The 22662-nt window shown below is 47.2% G+C and overlaps 1 protein-coding gene across 1 annotated transcript; it reads right to left on the reverse strand.

Moving 5' to 3' along the window:
- Window positions 1-4219: 4219 nt before the first annotated feature.
- Window positions 4220-22372, reverse strand: SARS1 (seryl-tRNA synthetase 1). The gene is made up of 11 exons (XM_080915312.1): window positions 22182-22372; window positions 14942-15012; window positions 13377-13457; window positions 11517-11675; window positions 10523-10666; window positions 8947-9102; window positions 6877-7098; window positions 6239-6368; window positions 5806-5963; window positions 4887-5016; window positions 4220-4615 (listed from the first exon to the last, which is right to left on the reverse strand). Exons 1-11 carry the CDS (start codon window positions 22315-22317, stop codon window positions 4464-4466), a joined length of 1539 nt encoding a protein of 512 aa, XP_080771438.1. The 5' UTR covers window positions 22318-22372; the 3' UTR covers window positions 4220-4463.
- Between the last annotated feature and the right edge of the window lie 290 nt (window positions 22373-22662).

Raw genomic sequence — 22662 nt, forward strand, 5'->3', positions numbered from 1 at the left:
TAGCCCATGAAGCCCCAGGTGAAGTGGCCTAGCCTCTCCCTACTCCTCACACTGCTCTGGATACCTAGGCCTCCTCCCAGCTGCTGAACAGCAAGAAGTCTTAAATGTCTCCTCTTCATGTATGGCAATTTGCAATTACACAGGGTATGTACCTGTCAATTTACTTGCTTAATGGCTGTTATCCTCAGGACCAGGGAGAATGTGTCCCAAATCCTTCATACCTAGCGTTCAACCAGTACACATAGTAGACAGTAAATACCAGTCAGACAAATAAGAAGAAATCTATTGGTGGATGGCACAGATGTCAGGTGTCTCTTCATACTTTGAACTTCTACCTGGTAGGCAGTTGGGTGTCCCTAAAAAGTGCATGTGTGCTTTTAGAGGTCAGAGGACAACCTGCAGGAGCTGATTCTCTCCTTCTACATGTGAGTCCTGGAGATCAAACTCTGCTTACCATGTTTGGTGGTTAAGTGGCTTTACCATCTGAGTCATGTTAGCAGCCCTTCCTGAAGGAGAATCACCGCTGACCCATCAGAAGCTATTCTGGTACCCTAAGGGGGCTGACCCTGCAGGACTGTGGTTTGTAGACCAGCAGGGCAATGAGAAGCAGGTATCACGGTGAAAACTCAGTAGGACTCTGCAGCAGACTTGCCTGGGATACAGAGCAGGAAGCTGTCTAGGCTAACTTCCCAGGGGTCTGGAGTAGGGGGTATAGGTGGATGTGCTGTGGGAATGAGAACTCACTTGGGGTTTGCCATAGTGGAGAGAGGCTCAGTCTGCATGTTTGGGAGCATTACTGAAGACCAGGCATATGGAAAGACAAGGGAGACCGGAGGCTTCTGGAACCAGTACGTGGAATCAGGTGCCATGTTTTTCCCCAAGCTGCTTCCTCTGCCTCAACTCAGACCTTTCCTTGCAATTCCAGCAGTTTTCTATCTAGAGCAGAGACACCAGAGGGCCGGGATACTAAAGAGACAGTAGAAATGCAAGCATCGCCTAAGAATGAATCTTTGAGGGAAAAAAAGGAGCCAGATAGGCTGCTGTCCGAAGACGGGGGCAGTGTAAGCAGGGTGATATTAAGGGAAGGGAAAGGGAAAGACGAGAGGTAAAAAGAAATTTAGGAACAAAAGCTTAATAAGACCCAGGAGACAGATTCTAGGCACAAGGAGATAGGGCTGGTTCGGAAGAGTAAAAAGAAACTGTTCTCTCCTACACAAGATGGAAGGTGTATGCTCTTCTCAACTAGGAGCTTAGTTCTTCAGTTTCGGAACTTAAAATCCAAGTGTTCCTTTAAGGGTCATACCTTCTTATCAGCAATTTACACAACAAATGTAATTCCCCATATTCTTTCTAACGGCAGGCTTCTGGGGGGGGGGCAGTCTTACTAGATATGAGACTCCTAAATGCAGCATTTTCCAGTTAGAGCAGCTAGAGAGGGTCCAACTCTCCAGACCAGGTCTCTTGACCAGGAGAACCCCGGTCTCTGACCAGAGCCTTGAGAACCGGGATCTAGGTCTTCTAGGCACCGTGGTGGGGGAGCTGTACGTCGCCGGGTTTCTGCAAGACTCTGCTTGCAGTACCCCGCCCCCATTGGGAGGGCTCTTAAAAGGGCAATATCAGAGGCGGAGACTTAAGCTCAACCAGGCCCCGGTGTAGGTGGGGGCTGCAAGGATGCACCCCTTTTGTGCCTATCTGGGAGGGGCTATTGAGGAACCCCATGCTGGGAGATTGAGTAGAGGCCCCTCTTCCTGGCACAAGCTCTGACATGTAACTCATTTCTATGGGGCCCATCCCAGCTCAGCCTGTCAGACTTATCCTGGGAGCATAGCCAGGACTGCTCTAGGCCCCCAGTAGGAGGTATGGGAGTTGGGGGGAGGTAACTGATAGACCCAGGACAAAAGTTAAATGAGAAGTTAAATGGGAAAGTTAAAGCATGACCGACTGCAAGGAGTCTGCTGCCAGTAGTGGGGTTTCAGCCTAGGGGTGTGTCTGGTTGACAGCTCTGGCTGTGCGAGCTCAGGATGGTCCCTAGGAAATGTTGGGCCTGCCACACTTGCCTGACCTTTCATAACCATCGGAAGACATGCCTTCTAGCTGATGATCAATGGTTAGGACAAGCATCAGGTCCCAGATTACTTCATGCATCTAAACCTGCATTTTGGCTCTGAATTCTTGGGTGTGGGAACCAAAAGCTTCTACGGGACTCAGGGTTCTGACTCACTCCACAGGGCCTCCCTCTGGGGGTTGTTTGCTGAGGTAACCCGGGTAGCTGAGGCTGGAGATGGGGCAGTCAAGGTGCCAGGTATGAGGGCATTGCCTGTGGGCTGCGGAGGCAACTACCAGGGTGGAGTCAAGGTTATCTGGGCTCATTCCCAAGTACTTCCAGGTGGGTCAGCCTATCCTCTAAACAAGGCTTGCATCAGCCAGAGCCACTGCTCCAAAGGAGGTGGCTCTGGAGAACAAGCCACACCTTCCCAGATCATTGGTTCTCAACCTTCTTAATGCTGCAATCCTTTAATACAGCCCCACATGTTGTGGTGACCCCCAACCATACAATTTATGCTGTTACCTCAGAGCTGTAATTTTGCAAGTTACAAAGCATAATGTAAATATTTAGGGGGAAAGGGTGGTCAAGGGGGTCACGACCCACAGGTCAAGAACCACTGTAGCAGATTGAGTCCTGGGACCATGGGACTATGTTCTACTTTCCCTGTAAACCCTGCTCCTAGGGAGCTTAGCAACAGGGTCCAACTCAATGTCCACTTGTCAACACACATATGAAGTATGGGGAAGACAGTCATTTTCCCTCTCCTCTGGTTTCAGGAAGGAGGCATGCATTCTGTTGAGACTACTTGGCTCACTCTGGGGAAGACTGCCACGGGGAGAAATGACTGATTGCTCAGGGTGTCTAGAGTCCAAGAGCAGGCCGATCCAGAAAACCGGCAAGGCAGAGAGTAAGTCAAGAGCTGATGTAGGGAAGCAGAACCCTGCGCCTGAAGGCTACAGGCGTTAGAGGACAAGGGTAGGAGCTATGGAGACCTAGGTCAGGCCCGTGACAACACAGGACCACCTGGACAGTCCTAACAGACTTGTAAGTGGGACAGCCTAGCCTCCGGATCATGGTTCAAGCTGCTTTTCTTCAAACTGAATGTTAAGGTTGTGGGAATGTGCCTTTCTGATTCTGAGATAATTACACATGGGAGCAGCCTGGCTCTGTCCTCTTGTCCAGGCTGTTTCCTCAGGGCTGAAGCCAATGGGCCACGGAACCTGCCTGGGGCCCCCTGGCTGACACAGCAGTTAAGCCAGTGTTCACCCTTGTAAGCACCCAGTTTTGATAGGCTTACCAAGAGCAAGGTTAGCCAACACCCTAGCAAAGAAATGAGCCCACGGCCTCTTTCCTTGCTTGGTACTGGGCCAAAGCAGTTGAGGTGGGCTGAGCCTATAACGAGCCAGGTCATACTCAGCTCCCAACCTCCCAAAGTCACTGTGAGCCAGACTACCACCTGGCCACACCACCTCATTCTCCCACTCTGGAACAGGTATAATCATGTTCCCACCCTACCTTCTGGGACCATAGGAAGATAAAAGGGAGAATCTAGAGGAAGCACTCCAACCTGCTAGGAGGCAAGCACCAGACTGACCTAAGGTGTCATTAGAGTTGAGGATACAGATCACAGATGAAAGGGAGTTGTTGAAAAAAGCCTGACTGCTACCTTCCCTGGGGTGCAGGTGCCCAGCTATTAGGACACAGTGGGAGTTCCTGAGGACAGATCCACCCTGTACCCCTCTGCCCTGCCTCTGACACTACACAAGTAACTGCTGTGTGGCAGATCTCCCCACATGGGGACAGCTATAAAGACAGAAGCTGCTGTTCATAACCATAGCTCATGGTTTGGAACCTAGGGGCTCTTGTGGCTGAGTGTCAGCTACCACAGCCAGCCTTTCCCTTTCCAAGAAGCCCTTCTAGGGAATGTACATGCTAGCAGGCTTTTCTAGCATATGGGTCTCTAAGCTTCACTGCCTTTAGGCAGGAATAAATTTACAGAGAACCCCAATCCTTGTCCTGAAAACTTGTGTTACAACTCCAGGTTCTCTAAAAAGCCTTTACTAAATACACCTTCTCCTCACTAACACTTTGGCTGAAGGGCTCTGTACTATTCTAAAAGAAGCCTTCTTTGGGGGAGCAGTTTAGGCCCAGGGAGAACCAGCAGAGACAAGGTTCAAGCCTGGGGAGGAGACTGGGGAAGTCTTGTGCCCTCCCCAGAAATGCTTTATTGCGTGGCTTCACCGGTTGTCAGTGAAGGAGATGGGAACACCTGCTCAGCACACGGCAGATGGTTCCCCAGCTGCTGTGCAGTCAGATGGGACAGCGTGAGGAGTGATACCCGGCCTCTCTGGTCCAGGGCAGACCTGGGATCCTGGTGGGCAGTACGTAAGTCTGGCAAACTGGGAGGAGGCAGTGTTCAGGCCTCAGTGACCTCCATATTCTGCAGCTGATTCTCCAGAGTGACCTCTTTTGCTTTCTTTTTGCTGCCTTCATGTTGCTTCTTCTGCTTCTTAGATGGCTCCTGGTCGATAGGTGCAGGTTTCACAAACGGGATCAGTTCCTGCAGCCCTAAGAGGGAAGAGCCTGCTAAGTGACCTGTTACTTTTGTCAAAGCCCACAGGCCTCAGTGGAGAATTTAGGCAATATCCTTTCAACGAAGGGGTACCCGGGAGGGACTGCTCTGTTCTCCTCTTCCCCACTCTGAATTTAGGATCTACAGATGACACCCACAGCCATAGGTCCCCAGTACCATGGGGAGGGCAAAATTATGCAGGCTGTAGGAAAATGGGATGCAGATTTCAGAGGCCCCCTCAGAAAGTGTGAAGGCGGAGGGCTGTACCTGGCGGCATGAACTCCCTCAACTTCTCTGGCACAATGATGCCCTTCTCCGTCTGGTAGTTCTCCAGGATGGCGCAGATGGTCCGGGTGGTAGCACACATTGTGGCATTAAGCATATGGACAAACTCCACCTGGGAAGAGCAGGTTCCACAGGGAAAATTAAAGGCATCCCTCAGCTGCTCCTCCTGATGACCGGGAACCATCCACTCAGCCAAAAGTTCCCCAATCCAAAGAACTGCTTTAACCCATTTCCAACGCTGCAAAACTTTTTTTTTTTTTTTTTTTAAATGCCTCTGAGGTAACCATGTTTGCATGTATGACAAATAGGTTACAGGATTTTCAGAGGATGTAAGGGGAAGGAAGAAACCACCAGTGTGGCCCTTCCTTTTAACCCATGCCAAACCCAACTCGGGAAAGATCAGGGTCTGAAGACTGGGTCATTTTTAGTTTTCTGAGACAGTCTCAGTGTGTAGTTCTTGCTGTCCTGGAACACACTGTATAGATGAGGTTGGCCTCGAAAACACAGAGCCTGCCTAGGCTTCCTGAGTGCTGAGATTAGGCCACCGTGCCTAGCTCTGGACACTGGATTTAAGAGAGGAGCTTACAACCTGACCTTCTTGGGCGAAAAGAGGGAGGACACTGCCTGCAGCTTGTTCTGTGTAGAGAAACGGAGGTTATTCTTTCTCTGCAGTTAGGGAAACAAAGCCAAAGAGAGAAAAGCTTGAATGATTGTAGAATAGGTTTCTGTCTAAAAGAGCCCAGCCCTGACTCAGCAGAGGTTATTTATTTCTGGGTCTTTTGGGTCTAGACTGAGCTGATTTTCTCATGCTGCTGGAAACATACACTCCCAGGAATTAGAAACAGAAAAATGTGCCCTGTGTAGAAGGCCCTGCTGCCCACTTCCCTGGGGGGCTAACTACCTTGTCCATCATCTTCTTGGTCTGCCCATATCGTATTCGGAGCCGGCGGGCCTGGTAATCCGTGCAATTAGAACAGGAAACCAACTCACGGAAGGCACCTGAGCCTGGGAACCAGGCCTCCAGGTCAAGCTTCTTACTGGCTGCGTGATTCAAAGAGCCTGTAAAGAAACCCCGAGATTCAGGAAGGGAGGTGGGGTTTCAGGAGGCCCTTTGCAGCGAGCCTGGAGAATCCTTCATATCACATCGAATCCCCAAAATGGAAAAATCACACTCAGATCTCATCACCAAACGCTCCGGGGGGAGAAGGGTGTGATATTTTAATGAGTGTGGGTAATGACTTGAACTGAGAGCTATCTCTTTGTGTGGTGCCTCAGCTGGCAAAAGTGATCTGTGAGCTGCAGCAAAGGGAAGGAAGAGATGAGGGGTTCCATACCTGAGACAATATTCACGATGTGGTAAGGGATCCCTAGAGACTGATAGAATTCTTCTGCAGTGGCGATCATCTCGTCAAACATCTCCCATGACTTATTGTCATGAGGCGATGAGTACACGAACTGTTCAATCTGCAGCGTGAAGCAAGGAGACAGGACAGGTGAGGGTGAACAAAACAAAGGACTCAAGTGGAGACACTCTAGCAGTGAGCTTGTCCCACAGCCCCAGGGGACAGGCCAGGCTGGGTCCCAGAGATCAGTGCTCAACTAAACTGCAACAGCCAGGACAATGGAGTCTACAGAGTGTCACCATCTTGTGCTAAATATTGCACTATGTGTCCAACACACACTAACCTAAGCAGCTTGGTGTCTGGTCAGCCTCAGGAGGTGGCTGCCACCATCACCTGTCTTTACGGAGGTCACACGGCTAGTGAGTGGTGAAACTGGCATAGGAGGTTTAGGAAGCTCTGCTCTAGTCTATGCACACAGCACTGTATGCGTTCTCTAGGTTCCTCCCCACCCAGAGATCTTCAATGAATGGAAAAGCTGTAGCGAGTGGGGTTCCGGGGAGGCGGATCACATTCCTCCTGGGACGATCCGGATAGGGAAGCACAAAGAACCGACTCTTTCATCTATTCACCTTCTCAAACTGATGCACTCGAAAGATACCACGGGTATCACGGCCGTGCGAGCCCACTTCCTGACGAAAGCAGGTGGAGAAGCCAGCGTACTTGATGGGCAGATCCTCTGGCCGCAGCCACTCGTCCCGGTGCAGAGCTGCAATGGGCTGCTCTGAGGTGGCAATCAAGTATTTCTCATCATAGGAGTTGTCATCAGACTTTTCGCTGCCTTTGCCAATCACCTGTAGGAGGGATGCGTGCGAGGGAAGACTGTGTACGAAGCCACAGGAAAGGTATAATGAAAGCCTGGGATGAATGCTAAAACAGGAGTTCCTGCCTAAACCACCATCCAAAGAGCACACATGGAGGGCAGGGTTCTATCCGCATGTGTAGCGGAGGAGGGCCTTGTTGGGCATCAATGGGAGGAGAGGCCCTTGGTCCTCCCAAGGCTCCATGCCCCAGTGTAGGGAAATGTCAGGGCAGGGAGGTGGGAGGAGGAAGGTTCTTTTTGGTTTTTGTTTTTAATTCTAGCACTCAGGATTCTGAACCATGAGGGCCTTGAGTTTGAACTCAGCTTGGGCTATGTAGAACATTGATCAAAAACACCCTGACACAAACACAAAAAGAAACAAGCAAGAGTCCTACGTTCATAAAAACAAGGAAATCAGATGAAGAGCCTAAAAACTTTTTGAACAATGCAAAACATATATTTTTTGGTATTAAATGGTCAGATGTACAACATATTACGCACTCAACAAGTATTTGTAAGTCCTCTAACCAACAAACAGAAATCAACAGGCAGACTGAAGCTGTTTAACGTCAGAGTCTGCTGGTCAGGAAAACATTCTGAAAGTCCACTTGAACCCTCTGGTTGCCCCAGCTTCAAGCAGAAGGTACAAGGATGGACGTTTCCAGTCTGCAGTAAGGGTGGAAGTCTCTGAAAGTGGACTGGGAGATCAATCCATGTTTCTAATTTCTCTTGTCTAAGTTGTCATAAAAGGGCTTCTCTTCTAAGCTCCTAGTGACAGAGTGCTCAGTTTAAATATGTTACACAGATTTCTAAGAGGAAGACAAGGGGTTCAGTTCTACAACACAACATGATAGGTACCAAACACATGTGGCTTTTAATATTGAAATTAACTCACATTAAAAACCTGCTGGGCTGATGGGTTGACTCAGCAGGGAAAGGCACCTGCTTCCATGCCTGAGTACAATCCTCAGGCCCACATGGTTAGAGAAAATTATCCACTGTCCTTCACATGTGGCATGCACAAGCCTCCCCATGCCAAATAACTGGAAAAAGTGTAACAACAAACCCCCCAGACAACTCTGCCAACAGCTAGGTGTGGCATACATCCTAATCCCAGTACTCTGGAGACAGAGGGAGGAAATTACAAATGAGTGAGGCCAGCTAGGACTACACAGGCAGCAAGACTGTCAGCAGACTTGTAAGCAGTGCATAGTGGTACATTCCTCTAACTCCAATACCCACTCTCTTGATGCAGACCTGTAATCCTTGCTGCTCAGGAGGCTGAGGAAGGAGAATTTAAAATTCAAGGCATGCCTGAGTTAAGTGAATTCAAGGCTAACCTGGCAATTTACTGAGACTATTTCAAAATAAAAACAAGGGTTGAGACTATAACTGGGTGGTAGGGGGCCTGTCTCAAGAAGCCCAGGGTTCAATCCCCTGCCTGAACAGTACTGCACAGTAAACAGAGAGACAAACAAACATTTGTGATTAGATATAGTCAGCAGGTGGCTGGCTATGTGCAAACCAAGGACAGAAGCAACAGAAGACAGCAACATGTTAATCTTGGGACACAGGGCTCCAGAACTATAAGGAAATACATTTTTGTTGTGCTAAACATGCACACACCGGTAACTACCACTCAGTAGACTGAGGTAGGAGGTTCAAGGCCAGTCCCGCCTACAAACAGTACTCAACAACAAAAACAAAAACAGAAAAGCAAAGTTTAGCAAACTTGCTTCCTTGGTTACACTGGAACATTGAAAGCATTCTACCATAGCAGAAAGCTGCAGAGAATGTATCATGAGCCCTGAAACTTAAGTCAGTCAACCACATTACTTACCTTATAAAGTTCTTCATCAAACTGGCTGAGCTGGGCCACTTCCTGCATGACCTCTTTCCTCATGAAGAAGGGGGTGTAGATTGGAGTGTAGCCTCGGCTTCCCAGGGTACGCAGTGCATACTGGATAAGCGCCTGCTCCAGGAACACCAGCACCCCCTGAGGACCGGACACAGCAAGTGGGACTGTCACCAGCCCAGCCATCTGCCACTCTACTGCCAGAACCAACAGGCACAAGTGGGCAAAACCCAGGACTACCCAGTGGCACTGGCGTGTCAATGAGACCAGACTACAACAATATCCCGAGATACTTGTTTTAAAGTAGTATCTTATTTAGTTGGTCCATTAAAAACTTATGTATTGAAACATTTGCAATATTAACTAGTGAAACATTTACAATATTAATTCAACTCAATCTAAGAGACCAACTGGCAGGGTTTTTTGGTTTTTGTGTTTTTATAACTCAATACCAAGTATGAAGAGGATAATCATGTACAAAATTATTTAGCCCTGACCCTGTAAACATCTGGCTTTAGGGTGTTTACATACAACTCATTTTTGGGTGATATTTGGTTCCAAGAAAGAACATTTGTTCACCTCACTAACAGAAATGTCTCTTGATGCTGGGCTGGCATCTCAGCATGATGATGGGAAACTTACTGTTGTGACTGTCCAAAAGAGCAATTTGTTCCTTCCTTCCCTAAGCTGCATGCATGACCAGCTTGCCTCCTCACTGCCACAGAAATTGGTATGTACTGATATTTGGAATTGTTGTGGTGAGCACCTCACCAACTCATTCTCACTTACACAATCACAGATAACCATGCCAAGAATCAAAACTGAAGTTCCCAGGAGGTTCTTAACACCCAAGGCCAACATCGCGGGGACGCCATGTAAGAGACTCAAGTAGCTGGTGGTAGTGATCCACACTAGTCATCTTAGCACCTGGGAGGCTGAGGTAGTGTTACTATGAACCATGTCTCAAAGTCCTCTTACCACCACCCCATCCCTACGGAAACAGACCAAAGTAAAGAAAATATTCAGCCAGGGTACACAGATGGGTGTTTTCTGTGTTAATTCTTAAAACGCCAGACTCATTTGTAAATGTACAATGTTTAAGTGTACAGCATTTCCAAAATTATTTTGCCATTTCCTTTTGGGAGGATTCCCGAATTCACATGCCCTCTGCCCCAGTTAATCTGTGCCAGCTGCCTACACCTACCAAGGCTCAAAGCATGCTGGGTCGGCTCAGACCGAAGACTTATCACACTGGGTTCTGAGTCTTTGTTACTTGTCTGACTGTCCAATTACACGGAGCTCCTCAAAGGCAAAGACTGTTCTGATTCAGTCAGCAAAACATATTCATTATGAAGGATCACTGAGTGGCTTTGTTCTATGGAATCTGGGTAAGCGCTCTCTTGCCTCAGAAAGAGAATCAAGTCTAATGGCTGCACGTTCACAAGCAGGCATCAGGTTCAAGTAGAGGGTTGTGAGCCTCTTTAAGTATGATTACGCTTTTCAGCTTTTATTTATTTGTTTTTAAGTCCCTTCTGTATTCCCCGGGGTTCCTGACCCTCACCTTCAGGAAGTACCCCCGACTACCAGCCACCACGGCTCCCTTTTCGCCTTCGAAGCCGTCCACCATCACCACCAGGTCCACGTGGGAATACTTCTTTCTGACTGTACAATCACCCCAAATACGCTCTACTTTGTTGTCTGCATCCTGAGGAAACAAAATGGAGAAGGGACAAGTAGCAGAAAACAGCAGGGCCTTTGAGTGCGTCCATTAAACCAAGCACCAGCTTTGGGACCTGACAGACAAGTAAGTTACAAAGTCACAGAAGCCCCGGTCAGCAAACTGGGAACCTTGATTTGCTCAGAGACCTACAGTATATTCTTTCTTTACCCTTTTAAATGGCTTTCTAAAGACCCAGCACAAGAACCCGCCTCTGACAATTGGCATCACCTGGGGTACGGAGGAGAATGCAGGACTTTTTTCTTTGTGGGCTCTCATTGGTCTCTGAGCCACATGAGGGTGGGCTCCAGGCCCTGACCTCGGTCTGCTCAGGCTCCAAGGCCTCCACGCAGCCCAGCCGGCAGAGTTCCGTGTTCACAAGGGAATGAATGAAAGAGGCACAGATGGGCCCTGCCACGGCTGGGGTGTCTGGGAACAAAGGCTGAGCTCAGAGCAGCTTTGTGCCCGGGAAGCTCCCGCTCAGCAGGAAACTTTTATCATGCAGATTTCCCTTCAACCTGCAGCTTCCCAGTGGGGTGTGGGTGAGGGGTTAGGTTGATTTAACAGATCCCTCCCACAGGACTTACTGCAACCAGGGGCAACAGGCCGGGGAGGACAGCAGCCCCATTTAGAAAAGATTTCAGGACCAGAGTCTCCTCCTACCTGCAGTCCCTGCCACTTCCCGATCGGGCGGGACCTGACTCCAGCAATGCTCAATTGGTGGGCAGAGGGAACACACAAAGGCAGGTTTTTCTGACAGGGCGCCAGCTTCACGCCTTTCCTCCCACACCGCCTGGCAGTCGGGGAGGGAGCCCCTGCATGGCCCAGCCCCACCTACCTCATCGTTACTAATGGGCACAGAGGGGTGCAGAAGGTTCCCAATCTCTCGGAGGTTCTCGAATCGCTCAGCTTCCAGCTTTATCCTCTCCCCATCACACTTCTGGATGGCTTCATCAATGAGGACTCTTACTTTTTTAATTTGTGAGACTTTCAGGGCCTGCCGAGGAACAAACCCCAAAGGGCGGGGGCATTCATAAAATATCCGAGTCTTAACAGTTATCCTCTAATGACAACTCTCACAGTAACATTTTCTATTTTTTACTGGAGGAGCAGTGTGTGAGGGATCATAGTTGGGGCCTAGAATGTGCTAGACAAGCACTCTACCCATGATAACATTTAAAATATGGTCAAGAAAGCCAAGTGTGGTGGTGCGCACCTTTAATCCCAGCACTAGAGGCAGAGGCAGGTGATTTCTGTGTTTGAGGCCAACTTTGTCTACAAAGTGAGCTCCAGGCCAGACAGTGTTTTACAAAGAAACACTGTCTTTAAAAAAAAAAAAAAAACAAAGAGCAAAAACAACAAGCAAATGTAGAGGAATAGTACCCTGCACCTGCTGATTCTAGCAACTAGGATTATAAATCTAGGCTAACCTGGGCTACACAGTAATACTGTCCAAAACAATGCACACACCTGTAATCTCAGCATTCAGTGTAAGCCTGAATTTCACAGTCTGAATCCAGCCTGGGCTCTATGAGCTCCAATCTCAAAATAACAGTAAGTACTAAATGCAAATTATTCTATGCTGGTGAAACAAGCCAATTCAAGCTGAATTCAAATAGAGAAGGGCAGGTTTACTGAGAAGCTGCTTTCCAGCAGGATCACTAGTCCTAAGGAACAGGCCAGAGGAGTCTCCATGGAGAAGGAGACAGGGGAGGGGACGAGAAAGACAGAAAGAATATGTGCACAGAGCGACAAAAAAAAATGCAGAGAGGGAGACCAAAATGTCTGGATTATATAGGGAGAAGCTTCTGGGGGAGGGAAACCCAGCCCCTAGGCTGGAAAGTTTAGGGGTTATGCCTGCCATGGCCTGTGACAGGTAGGACTGACTGAGGGATGCTGGGAGAACATGAAGGCCTGGTCCCCTTCGGTATTGTTCAATATACACCTCAGCCCCTTGTCCCAGGTCTGAAACCCAACACTAAAAATGAATGAAGTTAAGAACAGAGGCTGACTCCACAGGGCAGACCAGAGACGTCTTGCCTTTTAATCCTTGAGCATTTTCCTTTTGTTCGGGAGCAGAGATGTATAGACAGACCTTTCTTCCCTTCATATACATATACAGAGCCAGGAGTTTGCTCCTGTGTTTCCCCTTAACTTCCTATTTTCTAGACGGAACCAGTTTAGCACTCTATTATGTAGTCCCATTCAAATTTCTCCAGGAATAACTTCATGAGGACCAAGAGACACTTTCTTAAGTTTGTCTTAATACCCCCTTACTTTACATGTTTCAAACTGTTCTCTAATTTCTCAGGGGAACCCTTACCAAGCCCAGCTAGAGGAATGAGCCCCTAGCCTAGCCCTCCACGCACAGCAACTCAGCATTTCTGCTTTGTACTCTTGCAGGGTGCTAAGGATTTCAAAGAGCAGTTTGGCGACAAACACAGAAAACGACCACCCTGAAACCTCTGCGTAACTAGAGTAAGCTGAGAACCCCCTTCCCCCCTTCCCTCACTGCCTCACTCTATTTCTCTCCTGTGACTAAGGAGGCTCAGGGACAGAGGACAACAGCGGCAGGTCAGAGCAATCCAGCACAGATCGAGGCTCTCATACTGCTGCATGGACACAGCGCCAGCTCTTCCTGTCCAGGAATGAGGTCACCGCAGGAACAGGGTCATCTTAGAAAAGGAGAGAAACCTACAGCTAACGTGTCCGCAGTGAGGTCATCAAAATTCAGCACATCCTCTGGGACAGACTCGTCATCTCCCACTGGCTCTTTTTTCTGCAGGGAGAAGAAAAGGCAATTTAATTAAGATAAAAAATTCTGACATTGTTTTATTAAATATGTGCCAAATTAACACATCATATAAGCTAATCACACTGCATTATATTTAGTAAGCTGCAACATGTAGAGACATTAGTTAGAAAGCTAGAAATCAAAGTTTCAAGTCCTTATTTATCACTTCTTCCTTTCTGATCCTGGACAAGTCAATAAATCTGTCTGGTGAGAGCATTAATATCATGAAACTAAGAACAGCTTTTACCACATACAGAACCATCAAAGAAACCACAAGACATCTGGGAGATAGGGAGGAGGATTGCTGTGAGATAAAGTCTAGCCTGGTCTACAGAGCCAGTTCTCGGGCAACCAGGGCTATAAAGCAAGACCATAATTCAAAAGAAAAAAAACAAAACAAAAACAATGTGGTAGTCAAAGCTGCCCCTGAGGAAGAATTGTGTTAACACTCTAAGAACAACCCCAGCAATAGGCTAAGGGTTAAAAACGGATGTGAGGTAAGGAAGAGGAACAAATAAATCAAGGCATCAGGGTAAAGTGCAGGACCCGCTCCCTCACCCCCGGTTCTGTGCTCACACTTGTCAGTCTGTCAGATCACTTCTGATCCCCACACACGGTCAAACAATTAGTGGGCACTGTCCGTGAAGAGGATCTAAACAATACTTGGGTAGGGGTACATGAGACTACAAAAGTACCCATGACTAAGGGATCTCTAACCCGTAATTGATTAATCAGCATGAGTCCCGTAAGAATAAAGCTATTATTGATACCGATTTTCATAGCTGAAAGTATAATAAAATACTGTCAAAGGATGCAGGATATCATGAAGGCTAATGTGCCAAAATTCCAGGTCAGACTTTATGTGATATCCTTCATGCCCACATATGTGTATAAATGAAACACAGTCCATGGGCTCCTACATGTGTGTATTCACATAAGATATTTTAAAGAAATAGGCTCACTAGCAGAGTGCTTAACAAGATACACACTGCATGCATATGTGTGTTCCTTTCAAAGCCAGACTATACTAAGGCAAAGACCTCTGCAGCCTGGTGGGAAGATACCTTCCTGACACATAGGTTGGGCCCAGATAAGCAGCAGAGAGATGGCTTGTTGGAAACAAAAGATGAAACCACCACAGGGTACCAGGAACGACTCTTGGTGCCCTCGCTCCTCCCCTTTCTTTTCAAAGTCATTTCTCAGCCGGGCAATGGTGGTGCACACCTTTAATCTCAGCACCTTAGAGGCAGAGGTAGGCAGGTTTCTGAGTTTGAGGCCAGCCTGACAGAGTGAATTCCAGGACAGCCTGGGCTACAGAGAGTGACCCTACCTTGGAAAACCAAACCAAGCAACTGAATAAAAAAATAATAATTTCTCCCTGGTGGAAGTTCAGTATCAGACTTTAGACACAGGGTTAGCGCTGAGACAAGATGGAAGCTCTGCTCAAACTCTCCAGCCTGTTCTCTTACCTTCATTTTCTCACCGATTGTTTTGCTGCATAAATTCTTCAGCTTGTTCAAGTTGTCTGCCCGAAATCTGCCTAAAATGTAAAAAGCTTTATGTCAACAACGCACACACCATTAAGATACCCCCGACACAGTTTCTCCTGCAAATGCTCTGTGCTATGTATTAAAGGCCTGGTCTTCAGTTTGGCAGAATTCAGCCCTCTAAGAGCTGAACCTAATGGGAGGCCACAGATTACTATCATCATGCACCAAGGGCAGGGGGATATATTTATCTTTCCTCTTTCTTTGCTTCCTAACTGCCACAAGGTGAGCAGCTGAAGTGAGCAGCCTTCTTCCTTTTTTTTAGACAAAGTCTTGCTACATAGCTTTGGCTGGCCTAGAACTTGCTGACAATCCTCCTGCCTCTGCTTCCCAAGTGCTGGGATTATAGGTGGTGCCACCATGTTTGACTTCTTCCATCTTTTTTGTTTTTCATTGTTGTTTGTTGAGACAGGGTTTCCTCTGTGTAGTCCTGGCTGTCTTGAAACTCACTCTGTAGACCAGGCTGGTCTCGAACTCAGAGATCTGCCTGCCTCTGCATCTTGAGTGCAGAGATTAAAGGTTAACACCACCACACCAAGATCTTCCATTTCTTTGAGTCTTTTTAGTTAAGTGTTAATAACAAGTCGATTAACCCAATGCTGATCTCTGCCTAGACTACTAAAATTAGTGGACAGAGACCAACTACAGTAGGGAATCCCAGGATTTGGTGACAAGGAAAAGGCCAGTCTGGAGTTGAAATTGAAGTACCAGAATCTGGAGATGGAGAGATGGCTCAGGGGTCTTCTGTAGAGTTCAGTTCTCAGCATTCATACCATAGAGCTCACAAATGCTTAACTCCAGCTTCAGGGGATACAATGCCTCTGACCTTCATGGACACCCACACTCACATTCACACAGCATCCCACAGACACATGAGCACATGCAAACATGCACAGAATCAAAAATAATACAATGAATCTTGTTTTAAAAGGCACCATATTCTATACATCACCACAGAACAACACAACCGAGCTATCTGGGGGACACTTCTCCAAAGCCTGCCAAATTATCCTAAAGTTCACTTACAGGAACTATGTAATACTTTCCCAACTGCTATTTATACATACAAACATCACTGATCTGTTTATTATATTAAGTGGTCTTGCTAAAGTTAAAGAGTAATTCCAATTCTTCCCATTATAATCAAGTCATATGCAAATTATGAATTTGTTTCTTCTGTCTCAATCTTTGTTTCTTACACCATAGCACAGGTCTGGAGCCTCCACCAAGAAATAATAATGGCCAGGCGTGGTAATGGAATCTGATTAATATAATGCCCAACTCTATAGTCAAAACGGAAACAGGTCTGGGAGTGGTCGTACCTGTAATCATACACTTGGGAGGCTGTGGCTGGAGTTGAAGGCAAGGCTTCACATTGCTCACAGAACACCAGTCCTTACAACTATTCTGGAAAACTGCTTTACCGTAGCTCTGTGCCACCACCAATCCAATTTCCACTCTTGGATACACACTCAACAGAAATGGATGCTAAGGTTTATACAAGAGTGGAGCTAGAGAAATGTCTCCATTGTCAAAGGTGTTTGCTGTAAAAGACCAGAATCTGGATTCCCTAGGGCCTGTATAGCCTAATTTTACTGAATAGTCCAGTTTTACTAAAAGACTGTATGTCAAAAAAAAAAAAAAAAAAAAAAAAAAAAAAAAAAAAAAAAGGAGAGCCAGTGGTGTACATCTTTAATCCCAGCACCTGGGAGGCAGAAACAGGCAAATCTGTTGTATTCAAGGCCAGGCTGGTCTACAGAAGGAGTTCCAAGAAAGCCAGGGCTACACAGAGAAACCTTGTCTTAAAAAAAAAAAAAAAAGGGTGCGGGGAGTCTGATATAGTGGCACATTGCTTTAACCCCCCCCCCCCGACTTGGGAGGCCAGCCTAGTCTACACACCGAATTTCAGGCCAGCCAGGACTAGAGAGACCCATTCTCAAAAAAACAAATCAAAACGAATAAACAAACAATAAAAACCCAAAACATACATACATACAAGTAAGTGGAAAGTGATTGAGATACCCTAAATATGTGACCTTCATGTGCATGCGCACACACATACACAGCAAACATATACTCTGGAGGCAGCCTGACCATCTACACAGCCTGTTCTAGGAAAAGAGGGAAAGCACAGAGAACAGACAACAACCGAGGCGCTGCATGCACCCACACGGGTGGAGAGCAGTCTGAGGACTGGGTGACAGGCTAGAGCAGAACGGAGGTCATCTGCAACTGAATGAAAGATGAAGATGGGAAGCCAAAGAAGAGCCTGGAGGAATGTTGTGCTTTAAGGCTGTGTGGTTGACTGTGTTGTCTTTAGCTGTATGTGATGACCACTGAGTATCTGAAATGTAGTAAGGCCTAAATGAGACTGTGTAAAACACACAATAGCTTTTGAAGACCTGTAAAGAAGAAAGGATGTAAACTATTTCGGTAAATTTGAGTATGGACTAATGTGGATCTTAATATGGTTAACATGAAACACACGATTTTCGTATTTAATAGGCTTAAAGAAGACTTTGAGGAAACCAAGGTGTTTAGAAAATCTAGGTGTAACTGCTCTGTACACTGTGATACATGAGGGTGAAGTGACCATCACACTTCCATCCTGCCTCTGACTATCCTGGAACCTGGGGTGAAGAAAAGCATCATGTTCACTCTTGCTGCCTGGGACAGGTGACGGACAGCCTCAGAGAGGAAGGTGCCATGGCATCTGTGGGGTATTTTCATCTCAGTTAGCTGGACTTCGTAAACTCTCTGGCCCGGAGCTCTCAAAACCTCTCCACCCAACGCACAAAGTTCCTGTGGTAGGCCACTGCCACACCAGCCCTACGTGTCCCAAGTCCCATGGTGGGGTTGGTGCGTCCCGCCACCGTACCTTTCTCTAGAGCTCAGTTGAGTCACAGCGTGAAGGAAAACACCACACAATAAGCTCAGAGCCAATTGATAATTGGTATAAACTGCCCACGTAGATAAGACAGATTGTCCTATAATAATTCATCTCTTATAAGATATTCATAGACTATTTAAAGTCACACGGGATGGATCGTCTTCTTCCTCTTCCATTTTGGCTTCTTCTCTCCTATCTTTCCTCCTCTCAAAAACTGTCCCCTCCTTCCTTTTTCATTGTCCAATCACAGGCCTTACCTTATCTTGTGCCTGCTGCTCCCACCTGCATATCAGCCACAAAGACAGCAAAAGTGGCGTGTCCAGCACACTGGCAAAGATGGCCTGTTTCTGATTGTCCAGACAAATTCTATTCAGCTCTATACTGCCTGGCAAGAGACCACGGCTGGACCTCTCCTCAGACTCACTACAGGTACTTCTGGCCTCTTTAGTCCAGTCCCTTTTATGTTTTTTGGAGTCAGTGTCATATCTGTGGCTCATACCCGAGCCTTTGGTATTTCTCTGAGGCAGGAGTATAAGGCCTGCGAATCCAAGGGTGAGATCGGCATTGCAGAAATCTGAGAGGGACTAGAATTAAAAAAAAAAAAAAAAAAAAAATGTTTGAAAGCTCTTCTAATTGTTGGGAAAACAAAGATCAGGGCAGGACCTGTCTTCAGTTGATAGGAAGAAATTTCATTCTCTGATGGGGATGCATAGTACATTCCAGAGGACTGAATCCGTGCAGTTGGCTATGTGTTTCAGATACACTGAAATCAAGCAGTCTGGAGGCCAGCAAAGACAGATGCCCCAAACATGGCCTTGTTCCACTGCTGTGAATTAAGAAGAAACTGCTGCTCAACGTAAGGGTCACAGCTGTGGTCATTACAGACTGCTGTGTTCTCCAGGGAGTCTTATAGGCACCATCAAGTCTCCACAACAACAAACGAGAGTGGTCGTTAATACTTATACTTGGAAGCATAGTCTCAGCTCTTCCCTGACACTGGTTCTAAGTTCTCGCTGCCACCAATACGATAGTGATAGGGGAAGAACCTCATCCTTATCCTCTAATCTGAAGTTCAAGATGGAAAGAACCATAACATGACATGTCAGAGTCCACCATAACCAGCCAGGAAACTCCAGTGATGCTGGCTGTTTTTTGGGAGACTGGGGCAGTTAGATCACAAGTTCAAGGTCTGCCTGGACTTCATAGTGGGTTCAAGCTACTTAGATCCCTTAGGGAGAGTTCCTTAGGGAGACCTTGTTAAAAATAAGTATCTAGAGGACTGGAGGGATGGCTCAACAGTTAGAGAGGGCTCATTGCTCTTGAACAACCCAGGTTTAGTTCCTACACCCACAGGGCAGTTACAGCCACCTGTAACTCACATTCTAAGGAGACCCAACACCCCCCACAAGTTCTTGCATGTATGTAGAATATACATACACTTAGGCACATATACATAAGATAAATAAATATTTAAAAAATATTTGTAGCAATTAAGGCAACGAGATATCTTTCATCACAGGGACCTGGTGTGCAATGGCTGCAAACAGCATCCTCCTTGGGAGTGTACAAAGTCTAGGATTTGTTGGATTGCTCTAAGAGAAACAGTTATCTGATGGAGATTCATGTCTTTGATCTCACGATGTCCCCAGTCTAGATTCTAGATAGGTATGCAGTGTGGAATGTTAAGCCTCAGGACACAGTGGGCAGGCTCACGCTGGCCAGATCATCCCGTACAACTGCACCATCTTGCAGAATAAGGCACATGTGATAGAAACCCCACATGGGGCCAAGTTCCAGTTTCCTGCTTGACAGAAGATCAACATCTCAAAGTAAGGCTTCACCAGGTTTACTGCAGGTGAATCTGAAGACCTGGTAGCTGAGAAGCAGCTTGTGCGCAGTGACTGGTCCCTTATAGTGACAGCCCAGCACTAGTGACAACTTCCTGTGTGGCTACCCTCCAATAATTGTGTCCATTAATGAATCTCATACCCAATCAAAAATCAAAATGTGAATTTTCTCCCCTTAGAAAAAAGTAAAAAGGGGGCTCTAGACATAGTTCAGTGGCACAGTACTAACCTGGCCTTATTGAAGGCCCGAATTTAATACTCAGCCCAGCAACAATAATGATGGACACAGATCTTCATACACAGGACAAATGTTTGTCATACTCTTACCAAGGATGAGGTGTGCTGCCAAGGACTGGAACATTTTGTATATCTGTATGTGTGTTTTTATGTCTGTGCATGATCTTTAAAAAATTACAGGAGGTCACCGTTTTGACTATTCTCCTGTACCCAGCTCCAACAAACCATATCAAAAATCAAAATGGACGCAGCCCATGTCAAAGTTTCATATCACCAAACTGAAACTATTTCCTGTTTCTATCTTACCATCTTACCATCTTACAGGGAAACTTAAGTTGACAGATCTGCTTTTTGCCTTTTGTTTCTACTTTTCCCAACCAGGATCTATAAAGCCAACTCCTCCTGCTCAGCTCACTGAAATACACAATTGTTTTTACAGAATTAAGTGTTGCTGATTCTAAAACTGACAACTGGATGTGGGGCCTTTAATCCCCAATCACAGAGTAGACAATGTGAGTTTGAGGGCAGCCAGGGCTGCACTGTAAAAGAGTTAAGACAGTTTCAAATAAATTTTGGAAAATAAGGAAGCATGGCTGTGTATGAGTATATTTCCAGCTGCCTGGGTCACCTCAACAAGACTGCCAGTTTAAAGAATGGGCAACATAGCAGGAACCTAACCCCAAACACACACACACACACACCTTTAAGCTTGCTGTGGTGGTACACACTTGAAATTCCAGAGAGACCACAAACATTTGAACCTACATTAGTCAGATTAGATAGACAGGTGAATGCCACCAAGTCCACTCAGAGTATTTTCTTTCTCTTTCTTCCTTCCAAGAGAGGATCTCACAGTATAGCCCTGGCTGGCCTGGAACTCACTATGTAGACCACCAGGCTAGTTTCAATCACCTGTTTCTGCCCCCTAGAGTGCTGGGATTAAAGGCAGGTACCCTCCACTGGCCTAGAATATTTTTAATCTTAAACAAGGGGGGGGGGATCAGTTGAGGCCAATTCAAAACTTTAGATTCCAGTTTAGATTCTTACAAACTACCCTATTAGAGTACCTGAAAACCACAGAATGAGTACACATCAGGTAAGCAAATATTTTTTGATACCCAAGAAGCTTTTTAACGGAAAAATCAATGCCCCCAAAAGATAAACCCAAATAGGCATGGTGGTACACACCCTTGATCTAAGCACTCCTGAGGCAGAGGAAAGTGGATCTCTGAGTTGAAGGCCAGCCTGGTCTACAGAACAAGTTGTGGGATAGCTAGGGCTACAGAGAAAAAGAAACCCTGTCTTGGGGGGCGGGGAGACACTCTTGAATCGCGCGATTGCCTTTGGAGTGCTCTTATAAACCAGGATCTCAGCTGGTTGCAGACCTATTGCATCAGACAAAACGCATCACATGCCATTGACAACATCCGGTCTGCCAGGTGATCACAGAGGCACATTTGGAGGCAGAGGATTCCAGGGCTTGTTTTAATTTCATGAATGATGCTGGGTCACTTCTACTCTGCCAGCGTCTTTTCCCAGAAAGCTACCAATCACAACCATCCTAGTAATTACAAGCTTTTTCTTGCCTTACAGCGCCCCTCCCTCCTATCTGATCTAGCACGGAAAAGCCTGATTCTTAAAGGTATGCCCACAGGGTTAGAGAAATGGCCATCCCAAGCTTTGAGATCACTGCATTTAGCCAAAAGTAGCATCCAAAGGCCCCAAATGGTTCGAATAGGGTGGAGTGATCCTATGGCGCTGCAGATGTCACTCGGTCTGAGAAAGCAGCCTTTGATCCCATCAAAACAGGAAGGACTAAGCTGGGTTTGTTAAGGAGGAGCAGAACACTGTGAACGACCAAAAAGTATGGAAAAGAAATTCCCAACCCGCTCCCAAGTAAAACCCCAGCTCTGGTTTGCTTGTAGCCAAGCAAGGGCCTGACAGTTCTCCCTGCGCGTGCGTGCTGCTCCTTCCTGAGGCACAGGCAGCAGTCAGCACAGAGCACGCATGGGGAGGGACCCAGGCCGCCGGAGCTGCAGGGAGAGGGGGACAAGCCCGGTTCCCAGCTTGTTCCAGGGACAGGTGGCGTTACAGCCAGTCAGTCCCGGGAGCATCTGACAAGAACTGTAAACTGTGACCTCTGAAGCCATGAGGGATTCAAGGGATACCGCGAGCTCCCGGCACTTACATCGTCGCCACTCACTGTCTGCCTTCACCAGCTGGTCCACCAGCCCCGGGTCTTTGAAGCGCTTCTCCTGCGACTCTCGAATGAGGGCTGGGTCCCCTCCTTTATCCACCCGAAACAAATCCAGGTCCAGCACCATCCTTCTGCCTCACGAATTAACACTAGGAGAGGACTGTACTGCAGTAAGCGGCGAGTGGACCACGCACTGCGCCTGCGCGTTGACCTGGTCTCACTGCGCAGGCGCGGGGCGGCACGGGGTGGGGGTGGGGGAGTGCCTAGCCCGCCGGAAGCTGCAGGGTAAGGCGGAATCTGGAGGGCGTGGTGTGCAGTAAAAAGGGCGTAGCCTTCTGCCTGGTGTTTCTCTTCTGAAGGCAAGGGCTTCTCATCTCATCACCCCCATGAAGTCGTGAGTGCTTCAGGTTCCTTTTGTTGGAGGGAGTATCTCTGTGTGGACCCAAGCCTGTCGCTGACCCGGAAACCAGTG

Source organism: Micromys minutus, assembly GCF_963924665.1.
Source record: "Micromys minutus genome assembly, chromosome: 4".
In the NCBI taxonomy this organism is placed as follows: domain Eukaryota; kingdom Metazoa; phylum Chordata; class Mammalia; order Rodentia; family Muridae; genus Micromys; species Micromys minutus.